A 23,599-nucleotide genomic window follows, 5' to 3' on the forward strand; every position below is an offset into this window, starting at 1 on the left:
ATGACATCACTATGTCAAAGTTCAAACCTGCCCATTCCGCGCTAAATGTAAACCCCGAAGGCCATTGGCACGTTACATGACGGTGAGTGTTTTCTGAATATTATTTTGCTGATAAAATTTTCAGGGAAAACGTCGGGTACTAGGGCTAAATAACTAGTAACGGCCTAAATACCATCAATTGTTGTGCAGAAACTAGTGTAGAAGTGCATACGTGCTGCGTGTCATTCACTAGGGTTGATTTGAAACCATCCGATGCACTAATGCATTGTCTGCTGTCATGTCTCGATTTGGCGCTACGAGGCTTTAAACTTCGCATTCGTTTTCCCAGGGTACGGAAAATACCTAAGGTCGCCCGAACTGCCAGCCTTTCTTGTCCAACCCATGTTGTCTATTTTCACCGCTTCGATCGCTGCGAAAGCGCACAGTACAACTGAAACATAAGATAGATAACCTAATTAAACAGAATATTTGTTGAGAAGTTCGTGTGACTGCGGTTGGAGTTTGGAAGCCATACAGTGAGAATAATGCAGGAGTTCTGTGCCAGGCAGGGGATTATAAAAAAAACTCCTTTAATCAAAATAAAACAACTCAACGTACTGGAACCTTAGTACCATAACATCTTACGACCAGCTGTTACAATCGTAAAAGGCGACTGTGTAGTACAGGAAGTTAACGCAGAATCTAAGTTGATGGTGTTTATAAGATCATGAACCTGACGTCTAGGGTATTTCTCAACAAGTAATGGCCAAAATGGCGAATGGATGCGAAATAAGGACCAGTAACTTTGTGTTGTTTTAACATTCATCAGGTTTTTGACAAAGAAGAATACAGCAATTCTTAGGATTTCCAGCATAAAATGTTTACCGAGGTCACAAATGACAGAATTTTCAAAACCTCAGCTTCAACATACATACGATATCATAACACCAGTTTAACCTACATGTACAGGTCAAGCGCATGTGGTGCATGTCATAGATTGTAGGCCTACATGCATGTAACGTAGTGAGCCAGTATCAACATAGTTTTCTTGTGATAATGTGTGTTATTGAAGGTATCTTTATGTATAGGATTAGACAGAGCAACTTTTGTTGCTTAAAATTGTGAGGGTGAAATCTGTCTTGAGGATTTGGAAATGAGTTTAGTTTGCACAAATTTCATAACAAAGGAGACTTGTTACGGGTTAGTACAATTATATTACAGTTTTTGTTGATAATAAACAGTATTTTCAGCTCATGTTGACTGCTGCTTGATTCATTCTAATGTGCATGTGCACCTAAGAAATTAAAGTGTACAGTAGTACTCAGTAGCCTTCAGAATAAAAGCAAGGAGGCCTAACTAACATTTAGACAGTTACTTGTCTCTTTCTTAAGCATTTTTGTTCACTGGCAGTTTCATGCATGGTTCAAGATCTTTTTTAACGTCCTTATTGTAAAAGATGAGTTTTCATGGATAAATAATGAATTGATTGCTGGATTTTTTTCTGAAGCATGCAGTTACATCTTCATCTTCACTGAAAAACATTTCCATACAAATATATCCATAAGAAGAGAACAAGCTAATTTCCTTGCAGTATTATTACTGCAGTATGTGGCCATTAAACAAGCACACAAAAGCAATTGTTCTATTCTGGCTGTTCTACCAAATTTGCTTTCAATTATATTTAACCACACACACCGGAAAACTAAACAAACAAAAAAAGAACACCTGAAGGAAGCTCGGAAGGTATCCTGATCAAGTTGATATATATGGTAATTGTCAGACTTCAATGTTAATATTACTTGTATACATTTACATGTAGAACTTCCAAATTTGAAAATAATCCTCAAATGGGATTTGTGTGATCTGTCTGTGCTATGTCAGTGTTTATTTTGTTCACCGTTCAAGGAATGTTTTGTACCATGTTTTGGGAAAATAAGTTGTAGGTCTACATGTTCTTTCTTGGTTTACAAGCCTGCAAATATCTTTTGAAGAGTTTGCTGACGAGTTTCAGACCATTTCAATCAAACCCATGTTTTGAAGATCTCATGTTATTTACATATTCAGTTTTGTTGTGCCTGCCAGACTTCTTATTTGTTACATACAAGTATTTGCATATATTGGTATGTGTGTGCGAAATGTGATGCTCTGTTAGGTTTTTAGGTTATTATGAAAGTAAATCTCCATCTTGCTCACAACTTTTGTTGATGAAGTATTTGTTAATGTGTATCTCACAGAAGTTAGAAATTTCAAATTAATTTTTGGGTTCCCATGTCCTAATAACATATAAGTTTATTAATCTCTGAAAAAACCTCTAACTGGATCTATGTGTAACTTTCGCTTGCTACAACAATATAAACTTTTTTGGTCTTAAATTAAATTGATCTTGTTTGTCATGCAAATCCTCTGAGTGTATGTGTTTGTGCAGTTTGCTTTTGCTCTTATTTCAGTGTTTCAATCTGTGGGGTAGTGAACAGGAACTTTGGCAGTAATTAAAGGTACCATATTTCATGTGCATATATATAATATGTTAAATTGATCTCAAATAGGTGTGATTTTGTTCTTCAGATTCATGAGTAATGACACCATGGAAGAAAACGAAGTGGCAGAGATTCACCACAACTGACCTTGCCTCATGGGTAAGAATTAATGTATATACCAACTAACTACTACTAACATGGAGGGTGCCTACATGGCAGAGGGGATTAGCTTGCCACCGCAGTGTAATGACCCAGGAGCCTCTCGCCAGTGTGATCGCTGTCTTCCTCTCCAGCCATGCGTGGAAAGGCCTGCCAGCAAAACTGTTGGTGATCATGGGATTCTCCCCGGCTCTGTCCGGTTTCCTCCAACCACAATGCTGGCTGCCGTCGTGTAAGTGAAATATTCTTGTGCGAGGCCTTAAACACCAATCAAATAAATAAACTAACATGGAAGCTGTCACATGGGTGTGAGTTAGGTATACCCATCTTTCAATGATATATTAGTAAACCTGTAATCATATCAGTTTCCTTTGTTTTTTATTCATGAAACTACTCAGTGCTCTACTCTTTTTATTTCAACTTAATTAGAGAGCATTTGACCCACTATTTCTAGTCCCTCTGTCAAAAAATGTCTCGGTCATTGTGGATATAAGTGAAATATATATAATCTGTTTGATTGATGTTTTATGCCATACTCAAAACTATTCCATTTATACCACAGAGGCTAGCAGGTTTGAGGTGGAAAAAAAACGGGCAGAGCCATACTCAAGAATATTTCACTTGCATGACTTATAAAGGTGGAAGGAAACCGGGCAAAGCCTGGGGAAACCCTGCCACCATCCGCAGGCTAGAGACAGACCTTTCTAAGTATGATACGGGTGAAATAGGGATACATTCATATGACATAGGCACACATTTGTAATGTCCATTTTAGCTGGAATGTGTAATAGTGCACTGAACATTGTTGGAAAGTATTTTATCGACCAAAGACTTTTTTCTTTTGGTCAGAAAAGTTCTCAACAGATCAGCACTCAAGTTTTAAATCTGCACTAATTAACAGAGTTTAAACTATTTTTGAATAGCTTTGTGTCCAGTTAACGTGTGTAAATCGCCCATTGTTTTCTGTTTCAGTTCCCAGTGAAATGGAGGATGGCCTGTGCTTACTAGATGTCATAGGGTAATTTGTGTGAAGTATTTCACAAATTTTCAAGTATTCTATTTCTTACAGTGACTTAAGTGTTACGAGAGTCAAGCATTGAAGATGAACATTCTGCTGCCATAATTTCTTTCTTTGACAGGAGTGTAAAGTTTTTGAGATTGGTGCTTGCCTCATCGGAAATAAGCCACATCAGCATTTCACTAGGGATTGACTTGTTACTTCAATGTGACCACAAACCTACAAATAGATGAACTGCAGATGCCTAGCTAAAATCAGGGTAGAAAGCTGACAGTAGATACATTTACTGATAAATTGTTGGTTTACACCGCTAAAGGGTCACATATTCTAACACGCAACCAAAATAATGTTATACCCGAATCAGTCAGTGTTTCCGGGGGCCTTCAAGGCTCAGTTGGTTAGCGCGCTAGCGCAGTGTAATGACCCAAGTCTCTTTGGTCTCTCGCCAATGGAGTCACTGTGAGTTCAAGTCCAGTTTATGCTGGCTACCCCTCTGGCCGTAAATCAGAAGGTCTTCCAGCAACCTGCGGATGGTTGTGGGTTTCTGCCGGGCTCTGCCCGGTTTCCACCCAGCATAATGCTGGCCAGCCTCGTATTAGTGGAATATTCTTTTAACAAATATTACAACAAAGTATTTACTACGTGGAGAAAAAATTCACCTAGTGCGTTTAGCTCATACATTAGCATAAGTTTTGAAGATGACATAACTGACAGCCCTGTTGCCAGACATGTACATGTATACAGGCATGTAGTTTGAAATTTTTAGCAACTGTTGCCAAGAAATTGTGGAAGCCTCCTGTCCAGTCCTGTCCTGTTCAATAACGACACACATAAACCTCTTCTGAAAGCATCAGTATTATACTTTTGACTAGCATGTGTAGCTTAAAAGATGTTTTACATTACTTCTGTCTGCAATTAATGCCAATGATCTTGAAATTATTATGTCCATGGTGTAATATTTACAGTATAAAATTTCATAGTGTTGATTTTCTGCTGTGCTGTGAGTAATAATCAAAGCAACGTATTACTCTGTTCCAGGGACCCTAACCTGTTAAATGAATTTCTCGATGCGGAGGGAGAGTCTGGGCCAACAGTGAGTTAAATTGTGCTATGTTAAACATTTGTGTTCTTAATTTTCAGGTCTAGATAATGTGTGATTTGCAACTAAATTTACCTCGCTTATTGTATCTCATGAAAGAAAAATTTGCGTTGTATATTGAATACATCTTTTTGCTTTAGCTACAGTTTGCTATGTATATTATGATAATGTTAAAATAAGTTCCTGACATATTTAATGGCACCTGATCTTGCTTGTATCTGCTTTGTCTGTGCGCTGCTCATGGTCACTTTGCATAGGCTCTGTTTCCACTGACATGCAATTGCGTTTGCCATCACTTAACACAGCCGTTAATGTTTCCACTTCCCATTGGTTGACAACTGCAATTCTACTACATTTTCCATCTACTCTAGCAGTTAACTTATAAATTGAACATATTCCAATGCGAAATCCATGGAAACAGTCCAGGTTATTTATGCATTCCATTGTTTTGCAAACGTAATCACATGTTCGTGGAAACACAGTAATACTGTCTGACACTATTTCATTACATTTTCATAATGCATCATTGTCACATATATGTATATCTGAAGATATTATGACCTCTTGAATATGTTTGATACTTTAAAAATGGTGATGTATGAACTGAAATTGACAATTAAAATGTTTACTAAACATTTCCTGCTAAATAAGCCAGCATGTAAACTTGCACTGTACCGTCATATTTTCTGAGAGGCGGCATGTTAGACGATATGTGTACATTTTGTCATCATGTTGCCATATTGGTGACATAAGTATTGGTACTTGCCTGATCTTGTGGAGGGACATGCTTTTCTGCAGGGAACTTGTATGTCTATATGTCCATTTAAACTCCAAATTTAATTGAACTTAGAATCACTAAAATTATGGACATATGATGTGTGACTATAAAGAGTGATGAGTGTTAGAAGGGTGTTTTCTTAACAGTTAGATCTCTTTGTAAACATAGCAGAAGGTCAAAATCTTTGTAAACGTAGCAGAAGGTAAAATCTGTAAGGTTTTAAGGAGTATTTACGTGTTGTACTGTGGTCTCTGCTATGCTGATTGTGTGTTTTGTGTTGAATGATTGAAACCAAGAAAGATCTTCATCAGTGATATGCCTCTTTTGCTGCTTGATGCATGCATGTATTTATACCAATCATGCCAGTGGTGGTAATCAGACTGGGTATTAAAGTACACCAGTGAGCTTTCAGTGTGGTGCTGGATCAAAACCTGGTGAGGGAGTTGCGTTTATGATAATACTTTTTTTTTTGTCCCCCCTCTCCCCCCAATATCATCTCTCCTGCCCCTGCCAAGGTCCTGGGAGTTTTGTGTGCCTTAGGTGACTAAGTTTTTCTCATGAAATTGAAAACTGAACAAAAATGGGCTGTAAGAAAACCTGTGTTTTTGACATTTCAGTTGGCCCATGCACACTCCCACTGCAGGAATGGACTTGGTGAGGATATGTTTGTCCACCTTAGGTTGTTCAGTAGGGAAAGGAGTGGATCATTTCTAGTCACAGCTGATACAGTTCAAGTTTATTGTGATAAATATTCGCTTTAAAATCTACTTAGTCGTGTAGTTAAACACAGATTGCTGAATGATTTTTGTACAAGCTGCCAGATTCAGTGACTGTCATATATGACCAGTTTTAATGATAATTTCAGTCGAGAAGAGCATAATGCTTTCCCTCACCAGAAATATCACCGACAATTCACATAACCACAAAAGCTGATGTTAACTTTGTATTTGCTTGTCTGACCCCAATATTGTTGTTAACTTTATTGTATGTGTGTAATGCACCCAGCATCCATCAGTATTGTAATGCTTTCAGTAACTCTGCATAAGAAATACTATTATTGACGGTGTGCAAGATAATGGCTTACTAATTCAGCTTTCTCAATTTCATGTTTCAAATTGCTTTCCTCCTTTTGTGAAGTAACCACCATTTTCCATTCTCCACCATGTACCTTTTTCTCCACCATGTACTTTTTTCTCCATCAGTGTTATGGCTTGTATGTATACGAAAGCATTCCCAATGCAGTTTTTGGACAAATGTGCTTGGAATTACTCTGATAATTGTGGAAAGGGAAACGATTTGACGCCTGAAATGTGCAAGTAATTATTTAGCACAGGGTTCGCACAGGTCCTTGAAAACCTGGAAAGTACTTGAATTTTTTTTTAGAAATTTCAGGCCTTGAAATTGGCTGTTTTGTTGTAAAGGTCCTTAAAAGTGCTTTAATTTGAGGAGGCTACGTGAGTAAATGTCACAGATGTGAAAGAGTAAAACAGTGTAAAACCTTTCACATTTTATCGTATTTCCAAGCCGCCTTCAATGTCCACTCCAGACTGCAAATTGGTTGACTCGTATCTTACAGCATATTAGCGTTACTGTTCCTGGATACATACATAACTCAAGTTTGCATCCTTGGATCATGGATACTTACAGTATAGCCTCATGTTTGGGCATCGTGACTGATCCTCGCTTGATCTTCAAACTCGCTTGCTTATGATACAGGATTATTTTGACTATTCTTAATAGGGCAGATACGTGAAAAAATGCATGGGTAATGGAAGTATTGCGCCGTAAAGATTGGTTGGAGTACAGATAAGCACATGGCATGCCATACAAACTAGAGGTTAACCTGTTCAATATATGTGATAGTGGAGGTAACTCATGAAAAACGGCATAAGTCACAGTGGGCCAAAGTGACGAGAGTGTAAGTGATTTTTCATTGCTGGAAGTTAAGGGATATAGGTAAACAACTGCCCAACTGCTAACTATCGCACACAAAAAGTTGCCGGCATGGTTGTTGGTCTTTCAGATATGGCAAGGGATGACAATGTCATTCACATACATGGCTATGGAAGGGGTTACTTCTGGTCCTCTTGGGTGTGAGTGTGACATGCAAAACATATCGCTTCCATTTTGAATTCTGGTATGTGCTTTTTAGTCTTTTAAGACATGGAAAATCCTGGAGTTTATTTTCTTATCACCTGTGCGAACCCTGTTGGCAAGTCTTTTTACTAGTTTGTGTTAGCTTCCCAGACCACTAAGTGGCATTGTGCTTAGGTATGTTATCATAATGACATTGTGTTGTAGGCCCGACCCCAGGCAGTGGCTGCAGCTGCTCAGGCTCAGGCCGAGGCTCAGGTACAGGCGTCCTCGACCACTGATGGCTTCCAGCTCAACTGTTCATCATATGAGACTGACGTTACGGCAGGGGGCTTCCTCACACCCAACACACCTAGCCAACACATAGGGACATCTCAAGGAAACCTGAGCAATGCCCAACAGCAGCAACAACAACAGAATTCACTGTCTTCAGACACCCTTCATTTCATCTCGCAGCCTCTTCATAACCAGTCCTCTACTCCGAGTCCTGGGTGGGTCCTGTTTCCTCAAAGTAATAGAAGTCAGATACAGTGTCTGCTTTTAAGGAGACTATACAGTGCACTTATACATTTAGGATCCAGTTGTGGGATCAGTGGTCATGTACTTCGCGTAGTTTTCCCAGCTGTTAAGTAAATCATGTTGTCTCCCTAGGAATTGCACTTAAATAGGGTTCAAACCTCTGAATTTTTTGTCATTTTTTTTTTTTTTTTTTTTTTTTGTTGTTTTTTTTTCTGTTTCGTGGCAAGACATGCTGTAGAGCTGTTTGCCTTTTTCTACTTGTCCTTACAAAGTACAGGCGTGCCTTATATCACACTCTGAGTGTCTTCTTCTGTATCCAATAACAGGGAAAGCAATAGTAAACAAAATGTTAATCCTAAAAAGTACTGCATGTATTGAGCTAAATTTTAACGTGCATATAAAAGAAAATACGAGGGGGATGTTCCATTGCTGATGCTATGTGTGCATGGTCTGTGTAACTTACCATACTGTAAATTACCAAATTCATTACTTTATGTGTCGAGGTAAATATTTTGTATGTATGCGTCTCCTATAGATGAAAGATAACCAAATCTAAGTTTTGGATCCCAGGCCATCAGTCTTTATTAGCATGTTTTCCAGGCTTTCCAGGAACTGAAATACCCTATACCACATAAGACTTGATTCTAAGTAATTCTAAGTACAATGACGACTTCATGACTAAATTTTATGTTTGTGTATGTTTTCTAGAAATGGATCCCCTCTTGTTCAAGCCCAGCCCCAGGTGATCAACCCCCTGGCCAGTAACCACATGCAGTATCTGCAAGGTAGGAGGAGTGCTAGTCCAGCTACTGGTCAGCACTATGCCAGTTCCAGCTCTCCACTGGTGTCACGTGCTCTCACACCCAGCCAGAGCCCCATCACCATCCAGACTAATGTGGGCTCCCCAATGTTCCCTCACTCCATAGCTCCTAACCAAACTGTGATTAATAACGTCAAAGTCAGCCGATCAGTCACACCAGGTCACACCTCCAGTGTAACCCCAAGCAGTGGCGTCAACATCAACACATTCCAGCTCCAGACCTCTATGCAGCCCCCGATGCAGGTTGCGAATGCCATGCAGGTACAAGGTATCCTCCAGACGCCTACCTCGGCTGCGCAGACTCAGTTCACCACATCTGGGGGCCAACAGTTCATCCAGCAGAAGACAGTGGTCCCGAACATAGTACAGACCCAGCCTCAGCAGATCCTCCATTCCCAACCAGCTCAAACAGTCATTCAAAATTTACAGAACCAAAACCTGCTGCAGGCTATTCAGCAAAATCCAGGGCTTCTGCAAAACATGAATTTTAGTACTGCTGTGAGTTCAGCTCAACAAGTGAAGTCCTCCGCGTCAGGCGTGAATGTGTTTTCTGCCGTTCCAGGTTCAGTGCAAAATACGGTGGGCCTACAGGGTACGATCATACAGACTGCTCAAGGGAAAAGCATCCTGATTCCTAATCAGCTACAGGGACAGCAAATAGCTGTGGCAGGTCTACAGAACTTACAACCTATAGCTGTGAGACCTCCTGTGAATTTAACCCAACAGCCTAGTGGAAGTGGGATTACCACGATACAGGGCACAACATCAAACCCTGTCAGTCAGCCGCAGATAAGTGTTCTCAATATTAACCCACAAGGCCAGCAAATAGTTATACAGCGAGCCCCTGGGCCTGGGCAGCCACAAAATATCATTCTGAGAACACTTCAGCCTAATTTCATTCAGTTACAGACTGCAGCTGGTCAACCCTCGCAGATATCTACCTCCCAAAGCCCAATCCTTTCCCAGATTTCTCAAACTCCACAGAGTCAAGGCAGCATTCCATTGCAGCCACTGTTGAGCTCTAGTCAGGGACAGCAGATCAATTTACTTAACCAGGCTGGCCAGCTGCAGGTTGGACCACAAGGTACAGTGACACTGAATATTGGCAACCAAAATGTCAATTTACCACAGGTCCCCTCAGCTGGCTCGTTCCAGCCTACCCAGCTGCAGGCCCATTCACAACGATCCTTGTCAAATCAGCCCACACTGCAGCCTTCAGCAACCTCTCTTCCTGTGATATCTCAGTACTCTATTCAGCCTTCCCAGTCTGCTCCCCAAACTTCTAATGTACCTTCTCAGCAAAAGCCATCTAAAAAACCTAACAAAAAGGCTCAGGCTGCAGCCAATAAGGCGCAGCAGTTGGCGGCAGCAACTGCCGGTAGTCAACCTGGTGTACAGATTATTCAGGCTGCTGGTCAAGGTGTTCTAGGGCGACAAACTGTGTTACAACCTCAGCAGACCCAATCACAACATGTTATTAATAACACTGGTCACAAAGATAATGTTCTAGTCGGAAAAGCTCAATCCCTTACAAACATCATACAGACAGTACCAAATCCAGGCTTAACTCAGTTCTCGAATTCTGCTGGTGTGAATGTGTCGTCCTTGAGTTACAGCACGGCCAACACTACACCTGTCACAACTACTGTCTCTCATTCCTCTGGTCAAACCATGTCACATGTCAGTCTAGCTAACAGTGATTACAGTGCCCCACTGACGTCATCCTCTGTGCTAACCTCCCCACAAGTTACTGTAGTGAACGGTGCCACGGGGGCTGACCAAGCCTTACTCACCAACCAGGTGAACTTTGTGTCTCAGACTCTACAGGCGGGTCCACTAACCCAGTCTGGTCAGCAAGCCCAAGTGGTGGTCGGTGGTCAGCAGCAACAGTCAGCTGTCCAGCTTCAGAGCATCCAGTTATCCTCACAAGATCAACTGGCCTTGCACAGAATCCAGCAAGAGATCAAGACGCTGCTGGAACGCAAACAACACACACCAGAGGAAAAATTTAAAATGCAGCAACTTCGTGTTCTTCATGGCAGAATATTGAATAAAGGGAGACAACAACATTTGAACTCACAGCAAAGTGTCAACGCAGGGCAGATAACTATTGGTCAGCCACAACCTCCTACTCAACAGTCAGTTACAGATCAACAACCCAGTCATGGCCAAACTACTAATTTACAAGTTGGTTTGGGACATAAAATGATCATTCCACAAGTTCCTAATTCAGCTGGAACACAAACTGTGCAGGTGGCCCCTAGACCTGCTCAGAGCGTGATCAGTGTAGCTGGGAATATACCACATGTGATTGGGCCTAATCAAACAGTTGTTAAGCTAGATACTGTTAAACCTGGCACTGTTATACCAGGTCAGGTTGTGGGATCCAAAACTGTATTAGCCAATCAGGTACTGGTTCCAGCAGTACCTGCTAATGCACCTCCAGGGAAGCTGCCCATCTCTGCCTCGCCAGCAGTGCCTACACAAGTGAAGGTAAGAACCAAGGTGTTTCTGTTTTTTTTTTTCCTTTCTTTCATCCACAAGCACAAGAATTCATGCAAATCACTGTTAAGGATTATTGTTCGAAAGATTGAAAGGATCTCAAATATCTACCCATGACTTCTTGACTACATCTAAAACTTAAAGTAAGTAATGTATTTTACTTTTTCAGTTCCTTAAATTTCTGAAATAGTCTTATAAGGTGATTATTGGCTATAAGCTGATTCAAGTGTATAGGAGTTGAATTTGTCTTACTGCTTATTTCAGATTGGAAGTCATGTGGTGACGTTGAATTTGACACCTCAGCTCAAAGAGAAGTTACTTTCCCAGTTGGCCAAAATGACACCAGAACAACAGCAGCAGTTTTACAGATACCAGTATAATGTGATACAGAGATTACAACAACAGCACCAGATACAGCAGCAGATCCAAGCAGCACAACTCCGTAAACAGCAGATAAAACCTGCCGATAGCAAAATACCCACCACAGTTCAGGTACATCAATGTCAGGGCAAAATGTACATTCTCAATCATCTTCAGTACTAACCTTGTTTCTCGTGGGATCCTTGATTGATTTGTTATTGTGGATGAAGTTAACTAGCGAGGTTGGGCTTAGTACGCCAATAAATAAACTTCATTCCTCAACACTTTTGTCATTGAAAAGGTACCCTTTTGTGTGAAGTAGTGTTGTTAGATTAAAATGCATTTGGCTGGAAATATAGCTAAAATCAGAGTTCAAGTATTGATGTATCTACATGACCAGCATTTTAGTAAGGGATGTTCTTAGACTTGTTCGAAAACAGGAATGCTGTAGAATTTTTGACTTACTCTGTAGGTATTACTTCGGGTAACACTACACTGGATTTGGTTTGCAGTTCAGTTTGTGTTGCCAGCAATCCCACCTTCACCCAACTTTATAAATGTTTCGTAATGTTATTGATATGTAACATCGTAATGTTTTTGATATGTAACATCGTAATGTAGACAATGTCTTATATGAAAGAAGCAGGTGGAGTTGTAAAAGTTCTGTGAACTTTTCTGTCACATTTTGTCTTTTCATAGCATGTGTAACCAGAGTAGTCTCCCCTTGACTGACAATATTCTTGTTTTTGTGCAGCTTGTGGAAAAGCCTGGGCTTGCAAAACTGTCTGATAACTTGCAATCTCCAAGTCGAGGAGTCAAAAGACCAGCTGCCACTGAAATACCAAAGGGATCCATGTAAGTGCTTAATTTGTTTTTTTTTTTTTTTTTTTTTTTTTTACTACATCACATAAAGTTGTTTATATCAGTATGTAAAGCAAGTGTTGTCTTCAGCAAGATAAATAATGGATTTCTTCCCCATACCCTTTTCAGTCTGATAACCATTCATCGCTTGGCCTCGACTGGAATCAGACAATTGTGACAAACAGCAGTGAAACAAATACGAATGAGGATCCCTAAAATCTCCATTCTCGTGGAGAGGGGGAGGGGTGACCCATACTGTAGTGTGTATTCATCCAAGTGAGCGTTGTTTTCTTGATGAAACATTGGCTTGCTGCACTAAACATAAATTCTAATGTATTTACTTTCTTAAGGATACACCAGCAGTTAAGTAAAGACCAAGACAAAGCTGTCAAACCAGATGCCAAGATCCCCTTTAAGTCTGTGAAAGATGCCTGCCAGCGACTTCTGCGTTATCATGTGTTCCAGTCCCATGGTCCATCCAAAAGAGAATTCAAAAAAGGTATGTAAAGTGCTTTGTCTGATATAGTTAGGCTGTAGTTAGATCATGTATTGCTGAGTGGATGTGTAATGTTCACATGCGCAGATCTGGATGTGTAATGTTCACATGCGCAGATCTGTATGGTACTGCTTACCGATATTTAACACTGTATGTCTTCATGGGTCATCTGGTAGGTCAATTAGGGTGTTTCCTACCCCAAGTATAGATGAAAAAGAAATAGTAAATAAATAGTAAAAATAGTTTTATAACTTCTATGGTTTGTATTATTGACATCTGTGTTTACAGAATCATAATGACATTTAATGTCTGTGGACAACGGTGCGGTAATATCTGTTACATGAAGGAAAGTTCATCCATATGACATGCCAGAGCTAACTCTGCAGGTGCTTGTTTCCTCCAACCATAATATACTGGCTGTCTTTGCCTAAGTGAAAAATTCTTGAGTTTCTCTTCAAACAACAATTTATGAAATGCAAAAACTAGGGTGAGTTTTAAGTTAGAACTCTCTTATTGCTAAAGGTAACAAAAGCTCCTGTACCATGTGACCTGTCAAAAATGTTACGTAACTATTTTTGATCAACACATGAGCATCTGATAAATGTTCAGGATAAATTATTTAGGGGACAGAGGGGGTTAGCACGCCAGCAGGAGTCTCCCATCAGTGCGGTCACTGAGAGTTTAAGCACAGCTCATGCTGGCTTCCTCTCTAGCTGTACATGGGAAGGTCTGCTTGCAACCTGCAAATAGTTGTGGGTTTCCCCCCTTGCTCTGCCCATATTCCTAACTGCTCTCATATAAGTGATATATTCTTGAGTACAGCGTAAAACACCGATCAAATAAAGTACGTGAAAATGAGGAGTAGAACCTTTGTGATGCGTCAATTGTGCCATTGTGCAACATTGTACATGCGACATGTTTGACCAGTGATATGATACGTCAGCATTGTTTATTTTTTAGAGACGAAAGAGTTCAGACTCGAAACTGCCCAATTCCTTGTAGTTATTGATAAAATTATCATGTGAGTTAGCAAGCATAGTTGAACCTCTCATAACGTATCTTGTCAATTCTGGCAAAATGTTTTGGTCTTTTCTATCACCATTGGACTTCAATGATAATGGGGAAACAGCATCCAGAAGGCGCTATTCCTTTGGGCCATAACAGTATTGATTCTCATTGGCTTGTCTATTTTGAACACTATTAGTCATTTCGCAAGAGAGATGATGTGCTCATGTGTAAACTTAGCTGTCTTGAAAGTAGTTAATGTACTAAGCTATGACCAGTGGACTAGCAAAGTGACTCAATAGTTTCCTGGGTTAAATCTTGAAGCCTTGGCCACACTTAATTAAATCTACCATACCTAAGATTCAGCTTAGCTGTCTCACAACAGCCAGTCAGAACTCTGTTTCCCTTTGAATGAAGAGAATGTACTCTTAATTTCAATATCGTAGCATGTGACAATTTTTCAGAAGTTGACATAAGGTCTATACCATTATCCTTGATCAGTCCAAAGCAGAGTTAGTTTACACGGGTTCCACTGTAGAAAAACATAAAGTTTCAATTTTTAACCTCAAGACAGTTTCCTTTGTCATTACAAGTGTGTAGGGGTCTCGCTGGCTCACTGCAACTATCAGGCCCTTGACTAATGATATTGATGTTGATATCCAGCATTTGCCATTTTGAATGGGGCTATAAGTCTAGATATTTGTGCGGTACCTGGTGAAGGTTGATGAGTTAATCTGGGCACTCTGGTTTGCACAACATTAAACACCAGTCAGTCACATCAGCAATCTTTGTATGTAGTACAGTGTGTGATCATCAGTAGGGTCACAGCAGATTACCTCCCTTGAGGTCACTCTCGTTTAAATGGTCCGTATTTAGGAGTAAGCTGTGGTGAGATGGACACACAGAAAATGGCTACTGGCAAGTTTTTCTGAGTTAAAGCAGCATGAGCTTGTTATTAACCTAGCTTTACGGCAGACTTTAATTTTGTAAGCTTTTTTGGAAAGCCCAGGATAAACATTTTTTTTCAATCCATTCAAAGGTAATTTAAAATCCTGGCCGTAATTAAATACAATAGACAGCTTTGGCGAACTTGTAAGCTGAAAACATCGTCTTAATTTACAGTCTTTTGACATTTCTGCGATTCTCAAAGGCCGATATCATGTTTTGTTACCTAGAAAATATTTGTAATTTTTGTGATGTAACCTACATAGTGCATACTGTAATAAGTGAGGTTCCACCTCTCGTAGTTTCACGCCTCCTGGTCGTAGTACCAATCGTGTAACAAGGAAATTAATTCAGAGCAGACCTATTGAAATATAGATCTGTACCTTTTGCAGTATGTGGTATTGCTTTCTCTAGAATGCATTATTAGATCAGTAATTACACATATTGGGGTTAAACTCATGAGAACAAGATAATATTGGTGTTCTTTTCATGCTGAATGATTGATTTGGTAGTTTATTACACAGATTCATCTTCCGAAAGAGATGTGGGATTTTTTTTCTTTCTTAGCATCAAACTAATCGAAGTTTGGCGAGTTTTGTCTGACTGTTTATACTTGAATACTCAGTTCAGTTCTTTATTAGCGAAAAGTTTTATTGCCTGAAATGCTGGGAAGTAGCTGCCAGGTGGGGAAAAAAAGTTAAGGCCTTACGGCTGTCAGAAAATAAAAGTAAAATGGATTTGAACTGTAGTCTGAAAGAGAGAACAAGTCCTTAAGAGGTAGTATTGTGTGCTGTACATTAGGGGGCGAGGGATATCGTAAAACACCTCTTCATCTTTTATTTAGCCCCCTGCAAAGCCACACACTGGCCATTAAGACATGAAGTGGTTGTGGGTATACACATGATCCTTCTAACATACGTTTCTTGTTAGATAAATGTGGGAGTGAGAGTGCTGAAACCTGCTTATTGTGAAGGAAGTGGCCATTTCCAGGGTCCGGCCTCATCTAGGGTCACCCAGCCGACCTGCCTTTGAATAGTGTTCTTCATAGGTTTTGTCCTCTCTATAGCTGGCCAGCCGAGCCCAGCCCTATCAAGTTTCCAGCTGTGTCAATACAGGGCTGCAGGTTATGATTTCACCTGTCCCTGATCAGCTCTTAGGTAAATCCACCACCCCAACAGGAGCAAACTTTCCCCCTGTTAATTATTCATCTGACCTGTACAGTTTAGCAAACACGAGTGGCAAGCCCTTTCATCAGTGCCATTATGGACTGTTACATGTGTACATGGCCTCGTCATCTTTCCGTGTGTAAACCCTTCTGGTTTGAACACTATTCTCACAGTGAGGTCACATCCCAGACCATTGTGAATAACAGAACAGTAGGCATACAATGTCAGCATTAACACTTACACATTACTTCTATACTGGAAAAAGGCATTCGTTGTAATACCCGGTAGCAGATGTGTTAAGAGCATATGTTTATATGTGCATTTGTCAGTGAAAATTACATGATTATCCATTGAACACTGTTTTTACGTGTTACGTTTTGCTGCTGTTATATCTATTACAGTTCAAATTACATGGCTCCCGATGTCAATTTCTTTAATACATGCAGCTTTGCCTGGAGAATTTTCACATTCAATGACATTTCAAGTAATGATAATGGTGGTAAAAAAAACAGGTTTTAAATGCAAAGAATAAGAATGAACAGGTGCTTGAATTCTGTTTTTGTTTATGTGCTGAATAATATTTCTGTTTTCTAGTTGATGGCTTGTTTGACCAAGTGTCACAAGAGCTGCTGAGAAAAAGAGACCAAATGTTTGCTAAATATCAGCTTTTGTTACTGGAGGAAAGCATGGTAAGCACAACAAGTGTTGATTTTTAATAAGGTTGTTATTAAATGGTGTACTTTAAAAACAGTGTATTGTGTTTTTATGTACTGAACTGTGTGGAAAACTATTTTCAAATGTTATATTCTTTCATAAGAATGCTTGACAATTAGGATGATGTGGTTTTACCGTTTGCAGTTTTCTTCTTGGACACAGGTGGTTGTGTTGTGTTACAGGTTTCCATTGACCAATGAGATTTAGTCCAGTGTAGTTGTCACTGGTTAGTTTCAATGTTTGTTTTCTTTGCTCTATTGAGTTTCCTCTATCCATAAAACTGACTGCCATTGTTTTACCTGAAATATTCATGACGATCATTTAAAACACCATTATATAGTAAAAAACAAGCAAGTATTTGCAAGTATTGTTTTATATTGCATCAGAGAGAAAAGTCCACTGCGGAAATGGTGATGATTGAGCGTGTGCTGAACCAGGACCTCACTGATGTGATAGAAGAAGAGAAGAAACAGGTGGAGCAAGATCCAGGTGTGAAGTCTTGTTCATTTATCACCAAGCAATATTCATCAGTGATATACTACCTCCAGTCATCGTCCTGGCATTATTAAAATTTAGCATTCAGGTCATTAAATTTGTCTGCCTAGTTTTCAGTAATCTAAGTTTTTGTGTTTTTACCTGTTTTCAGGTTTTTCTTTAGCACTTCAAACATATTAAGGGTTATTATCCCATCATTCTATGATAAATGTCTCAAATTGTAGAAAAATAATGTTTATTGTAGGGAGGTCAGTAATTATCCTTAAGAGCCTTCTGCAATGCAAGTTGATTCACTGATCATAAGTGTTTGCATTGTGTTTTGTCAGATTCATTTGAGGCAATGCCAGCCAAGTATCTGAAGCCTGCTGTAGAAGAGGTGAAAGATGATGGATCAGAAGAGGAAGGGTCGGCAGCAAGTCCCACTGTGAAGATGGAGGTGACAGGTAGTGAGACACCTGTAGATGTAGAGCACGGCTCTTCCCCAGAGAACCCACTAGACTCTGCCAAGTCACCAGTGCGTTCCGTCATGTCCAACGGTGGCTTTAAGCTTGTGATACGTAAGAATCATTTCTGTAGCCCACGTGCAGAGGAGCTGACAGAAAAGAAAGCACTGGACAGTTCGGCAGAGAAAAAGTATGAGCTGCCACCAGATCAGGTGGTGGCTCCGACTGTTGACCTGGTACCCAAGGCAGAGACAGAAATACAGTCAACAGTATTAAAGTCAGAAAAAGTTAGCCCAAGTCATATTATGGTTCCCCAGATTAAAACAGAGCCAGAGTTTGAGTTTAATCCAGTAGACAGTATACAGGAAGTCCCCGAAACGCCATTCAAAGCATTCTCAGGAGAGAATCACCCCCATGACATGTTTTTCGGGGACTCCGATGCTTGTTCTCCAGAAGCAGACAATGGTGGTTTCTCCTTACACACCAACACGTTTCCAAAGAGTGAGCCAGCGGCTGTGATCAAAGAAGAATCATTTCCTTTAGTGTGTAATTCTGGTATTGAAGATATATCTGGTGATAATGAAACTTTACCTGATCTCGAAGAGCAATCAAGTCTTCCTACAAACGAAACTGTGAATTCTGCTGGTAGTGCTAGGTCTCGGTGTAACTCGGAGACAGATGCTGCTTTAGAAGGACTTCTCAACTGCTCGAACGCTGACAACATGGACGGTTACCAGTTTGATCCAGATGACTTCAAGCCAATGGGCAATCAGAGTGAGGTGTCCGCTGATCAGTTTGACATCAGCGATCCGTTTGATGAAAATGGTGACTTTTTTGGGTATGGTAGTGAATACTGTAATCAGACAAACAATATGAACATGTCCACCACCAATCATTTACCCACTGTTAGTGATGCCTCACATCCCATTCAGCACAGCAAAATGAATGGTACTGATGGTGAAGGGCAAGGCAATGGTCAACCGTTCAGCCTTGTCGGTCAGTATGAGGCTATTAGTCCAGTCAGTGACCGTAGTGGAGGCTTCAATGACGAGTTAGTAATGACAGGTGGGGGTCAGGGTAGAACAGTCGCGGGTCAGATGATGGGAAACCCACACAGCCCTGAGGGCTTTGCTTCATTCTTTGAATCAGCTCAGGCTGACCATAGCAATGGTGTTTTGCCGCCTAGAGTAAGCTCCAGTCGGACAGGCTCGCTCAGTGTGTTCACAGACAGTGGTGGAGTATCCAACATTGGTGGGTCCACCGAGATAGAATCTGCAGTTGATTCCATCATGGATTTTGGGGGTGGAGATCAGCTGTATTCCCCAATGATAGCAAACAATCACGGGCGTGTTCAGAACTCCCAACCCTCTCCCCAAACACTATCCAGGGCCACGGAAAGACCACAGGATCTCAAATCTCATCCAGATAAGGCAGCACATTACAATCTGGTGAGCAACTCTCCAATAGACTTTGACATAAATGGAGGTGGGGACAGCTTAGAACACCAGGGGGAGTTCATGTTCTCCAAGGAGCAACATGATTCAGGAGGAACTGGTCACGGTTCAAATCCAGTTTTCAAGGAACAAATGGAAAGTGCAATTAACAGTATCCTGAGCCCATCAGTGAGTGACAACCAAGACTCGCCTTTCCCCATGGACAGGTATACGTACAGTCAGTTCAACAACTACGCAAGTCCACATGAAGCAGTCCAGCAGTCGCATAGCACAGAAACAAGTGGGGAGGTGTCTTCGCAAGGTCAGCATGGCGTGGAGGATGACTTGGATGCAGCCATCAATAGTATACTTATCTGATATCAGTAGGCTTTGGTCTCTGGAGTGGTTCGTGCCTTGTCATCAGTATTGTGGCTACTTATATTTGTATTGCTGTCGAGCAGGGGGCTGAAATCAGTGAAACGGGTGAAGTATTTATTTTAGTAAAAGCGCTTCAAAATGCCTGTTGGAGTGAGAATGGGCCAGTGTTAAATATGCTAGCTACAATTTTTCATGTCAGTATTTCCTTCAGGTGTTTTAATCTTTTTTTATCCACTCCAAGACTGTTGACAGTGGATTGCTCTTAACTTACTATCCAAAGTCATAATTAATGCAACTTATCGACCACCATGGAGAATTTCCAGTCATGTCATGAACAGGTGCACACCCTGTGTAGTCCTTCGATGTGTCAGTTTTAAAAGAAAAGAACACACTTATGCAAACTATACTTTAGATGAAAGCCATACAAACTGTGTGGAATTCTACTTTTTTAAAGATTATTTTAAGTTTACTTAAGACAGAAAAACAGTTTTAAACATCTTCATTTTCTACAACATCCACATATTTGAGGCATATTGAAAGTCCCGCCATGTTTTAGGCTTGTCCAATGAAAAGCCTTTTTTCTGCCTCTTGACTATTCATTGTGACATCGAGGTGCTTAAGGTTTTACTCTTACCATATAAACGAGCATTTCCAGTCTCGGCTAAATACGTACCTATATTGTAGCAGTCGGGCAGTTAAAGGTCTGAAAGCCAACTCTGAAAAGGAAGAGTTTGGGATATACTAGAGGACCACATCTTGCCTACATTTGTAGCTGCTGTCTGCCAAAGTTGTACCTGAAAGAGCCACTGCGCAAAGCTAAGCACAATGACGTGTGTAATCTGTTCAAATGGTGGCGTAAAGGAGACTTCTAAGCTTTCGATGTTTAACCGTTAAATACTCAAATAAGCCTGCTGTCGGAATATTTAGATATTTTATTTAACCTTAAGTATAGGTTGTATAAATGTGTTCTTTTCTTTGAAGGGTACGAGCCTCAAGAGCTGATAGTAGAGGTGACCTGGGTCAGTAACTTGCTGAAGTGAGGGGCCTAATTACATGCAGAATAAATCTACACAAAATGCCAAAGCTGTGGAGATTTAATATTTTTTGCAATCTTTATCAACATTTGGTACTTTGCATTTCATGCATTGAGAGGAGATAATTTTTTGTAGGAGGAAAAAAATATTAAACTAGTGTTGGGTGAAAGCGAGGTAGGGTAGATGACCTTGCGATTTGTTAGTCTGTATCATTGTCATACATTGATTTTGAATGAAAAAAAGTTAGTCCTTTTAAGATAACTGAATGTAGGAATGTTTCTTGTTTCCTATAATGTCATGTCAGTTGTCTGTTGAAATTGAGATTTGTGATAGTCCAGCACCTTCCTATTTTCTGGTTTTGGATGCGAGTTTTGAACTAGGCCCTAGTAAAGTCTCTAGATCCAGTTTAATGGAAGCTCTTGACTAGTCTGCCTTCATTCTCTTTCATTTCCCAACAATTACATCAATTGATATAATTCTTCCTGATTACCTGAACACTTAGACAAAGTCTTTCTGCTTTGATTTCCTGCAATTTGGTATTGGCACCATGAATGAAAATACATGTATGGTCATTGCAGTGTTTTGAAATGTTGGCACCATTTTTTCAAAATATTGGTTGGTCTATAGCATTCTATCTCAAACTATGCTTTTTATTCAAAGATTGGTGAGAAAATGGATTTAATAATGAATTTCTTGAATCTGTACCTATTATAGTAAATTAACTGCTGTTTGGTTAGAGTTTTAAATATGAAGCTTGTCATATATTTGTGTGGCAACTTATAGTAGTATTGGTTGGATGTTAAAGCGCAGATTAAATAAATGTCTAGTGTCATTTATGGTCTTGCTGTTATGCCTCAAACACCATATGAATTTATATTTTCTCTCTCGGGTTAAGTTTCTCAAAATACGAAATCTCAGACACTATGACACACCCAGGCTTATGCTTAGGGTGCCACTTAACATAAATACCAAAGTTCTGATGATGGAAGAAATTATACCAGCTGTTGGATCTTGTTCAGAAGTGGAACCCACCTGTTTGTATTTTAGACGAATTATTTTTATACATCCTTGTGCAGCATGTTCATTCATAAGGAAATTGATAGGGAATTCTACAAACAAGTGATTTGAGGTGAGGATAAAGAAATTTACCTGAGTAAAGTGATTTGAAAGAAAGCGCTGAGGACTTAGAATGACAGCTGTACAAAAATTGGTGAATTCAGATATAAAAGAAAGACAACCCACTTTCTCTCCACTGGTCATTCTTCAGTGTTCTGTGTGCCTCTGGCCACTTTAAAGATTAGCAGCAAATCTAGTTAAAATTAGTAACATTTTTTCCTATCCAACTCCTGCCTGCATTGACGTTTTGAAGTTGGAGAATGTTCAACAGAGTAATCTTCTGTAGATTTTTCCTCTCGGGATTGTCCTGGTACCGATTTACCAGAAGGTGAGCATTTCAACACTGCATGGAACTACAGTAGCAAGGCATTCACATCTGTCGGTTTTATGTAGCCATTATATATGTGGTTACGTTTAGACAACACCACGTGTACTGTGTTCTGTGCGGGTAAAACCATGTGTGTAAAGCCATGTGTTATCTATAAAATGTGGTTTTGGAGTGTCGGCTGATGGTAATCTATATTTTATTAAGATTAAGGTAAAAAAGAAAACAGTTAAGTGCGTGAATCATTCCCTTGCTCCTCACATCAGAAAGTAGATATTATATCCGCAGCAAACAGAGCTGTTCATTGATGGTTCCTGGTCTTTCATAACCTCCTAAAACTATAGCAAATGCACTTGCACGAGTGCCACCACATGCAGATATTTTCTTGCTATGTATGCACATTATTTATACTGAATCTGTGTTTTTCTGCCAGCTTTGCTTTTTACTTCAGACTCAGTGCACTTTTGTTACCTGTTCTTCACCTGGAGAACTTGAAGTTTTTCACATGATAGTATAATGAATTTTGTTTATCATCCTCTGTAAAATCGATGAGAGAACAAGTCATCATCATTACATTGAATTCATTGTGAACATCATTGCTTACCACCCAGCTGATTTTAATGCTCATTTTAGTTCCATGGGCGTAATTCCTGTCGATATTTGTTATGGAAATGAATTGTTTAATTGGCTATTTTCAATCTCCATATTATGGAATAGAAATTTGTATATTTGTACTTGGCAGGGAGGCAGAAGAGATGACGCGAAAGACAAAACATGCTATTTATATAATGATATGAATAAATACCATATTTGTACAATGTATTTGTATGGTTAACTTGGCCTTTGAGTTTTACTGTTCATAGAGAGGCATTACATCAATCAGCCTGTAATATATATGTTCATCAAATTATTGAAGAACTAAAGAGCATGGAGAGCACAGCACAGGGGCCTCTGACGAGTGTGGTGGCTGTGAGTTCAAATCCAGCTCATGCTGGCTTCCTCTCCAGTCGTATATTCGTGGAAAGGTCTGCCAGCAAACGCTGTGAAATGATCATGGGTTACCCCCCCAATACACCCCACCCCTACCCCTACCATAATGCCTGCCGCAATAATAATGGGTCTATGATATACTTTAAGACCTACAACATAAAAAGTAGAACCATGACGAGCAGCGAGGACACTGCAATGCGAAATGGCAACTGGTCACGTGTAACCATGAAATACGGTCTCTTGCCAATTTTCCTCTGGGCTTTATTCTAACTATACGCAAATACTTAAATAGTGGGGGAAACAACAAACACACACACACACACCAAGCACCAAGGCTTAAGCAAAATGAGATAAAAGAAATGTTCATCGCAATTTATAATAGACGTCACTGGT

The 23,599-nt window shown here is 40.0% G+C and overlaps 1 protein-coding gene across 3 annotated transcripts; it reads left to right on the top strand.

The window, feature by feature from the left end:
• Positions 1–63: 63 nt before the first annotated feature.
• LOC135466186 (uncharacterized) lies at positions 64–23,038 on the top strand. Of its 3 annotated transcripts, none has more exons than XM_064743568.1 (12): positions 64–82; positions 2,545–2,615; positions 3,588–3,633; positions 4,672–4,726; positions 7,812–8,095; positions 8,832–11,436; positions 11,710–11,937; positions 12,560–12,660; positions 13,017–13,165; positions 16,873–16,967; positions 17,379–17,481; positions 17,814–23,038. In XM_064743568.1, exons 2-12 carry the CDS (start codon positions 2,612–2,614, stop codon positions 19,739–19,741), a joined length of 5,598 nt encoding a protein of 1,865 aa, XP_064599638.1. In that variant the 5' UTR covers positions 64–82; positions 2,545–2,611; the 3' UTR covers positions 19,742–23,038. The 3 variants fall into 3 exon arrangements, with proteins under 3 accessions (XP_064599638.1, XP_064599637.1, XP_064599639.1); XM_064743567.1 differs by lacking the exon at positions 64–82 and adding an exon at positions 1,416–1,748; XM_064743569.1 differs by lacking the exons at positions 64–82; positions 2,545–2,615 and adding an exon at positions 6,128–6,164.
• Positions 23,039–23,599: the final 561 nt, after the last annotated feature.

Source organism: Liolophura sinensis, chromosome 6, assembly GCF_032854445.1.
Source record: "Liolophura sinensis isolate JHLJ2023 chromosome 6, CUHK_Ljap_v2, whole genome shotgun sequence".
NCBI lineage: Eukaryota > Metazoa > Mollusca > Polyplacophora > Chitonida > Chitonidae > Liolophura > Liolophura sinensis.

Excerpts from the sequence above, each read along its gene's own strand:
- LOC135466186 (XM_064743568.1), top strand. Across the intron at positions 8,096-8,831 it reads TCCTCTACTCCGAGTCCTGG|AAATGGATCCCCTCTTGTTC; the intron begins GTGGGTCCTGTT and ends TATGTTTTCTAG. Across the intron at positions 12,661-13,016 it reads GAAATACCAAAGGGATCCAT|GATACACCAGCAGTTAAGTA; the intron begins GTAAGTGCTTAA and ends TACTTTCTTAAG.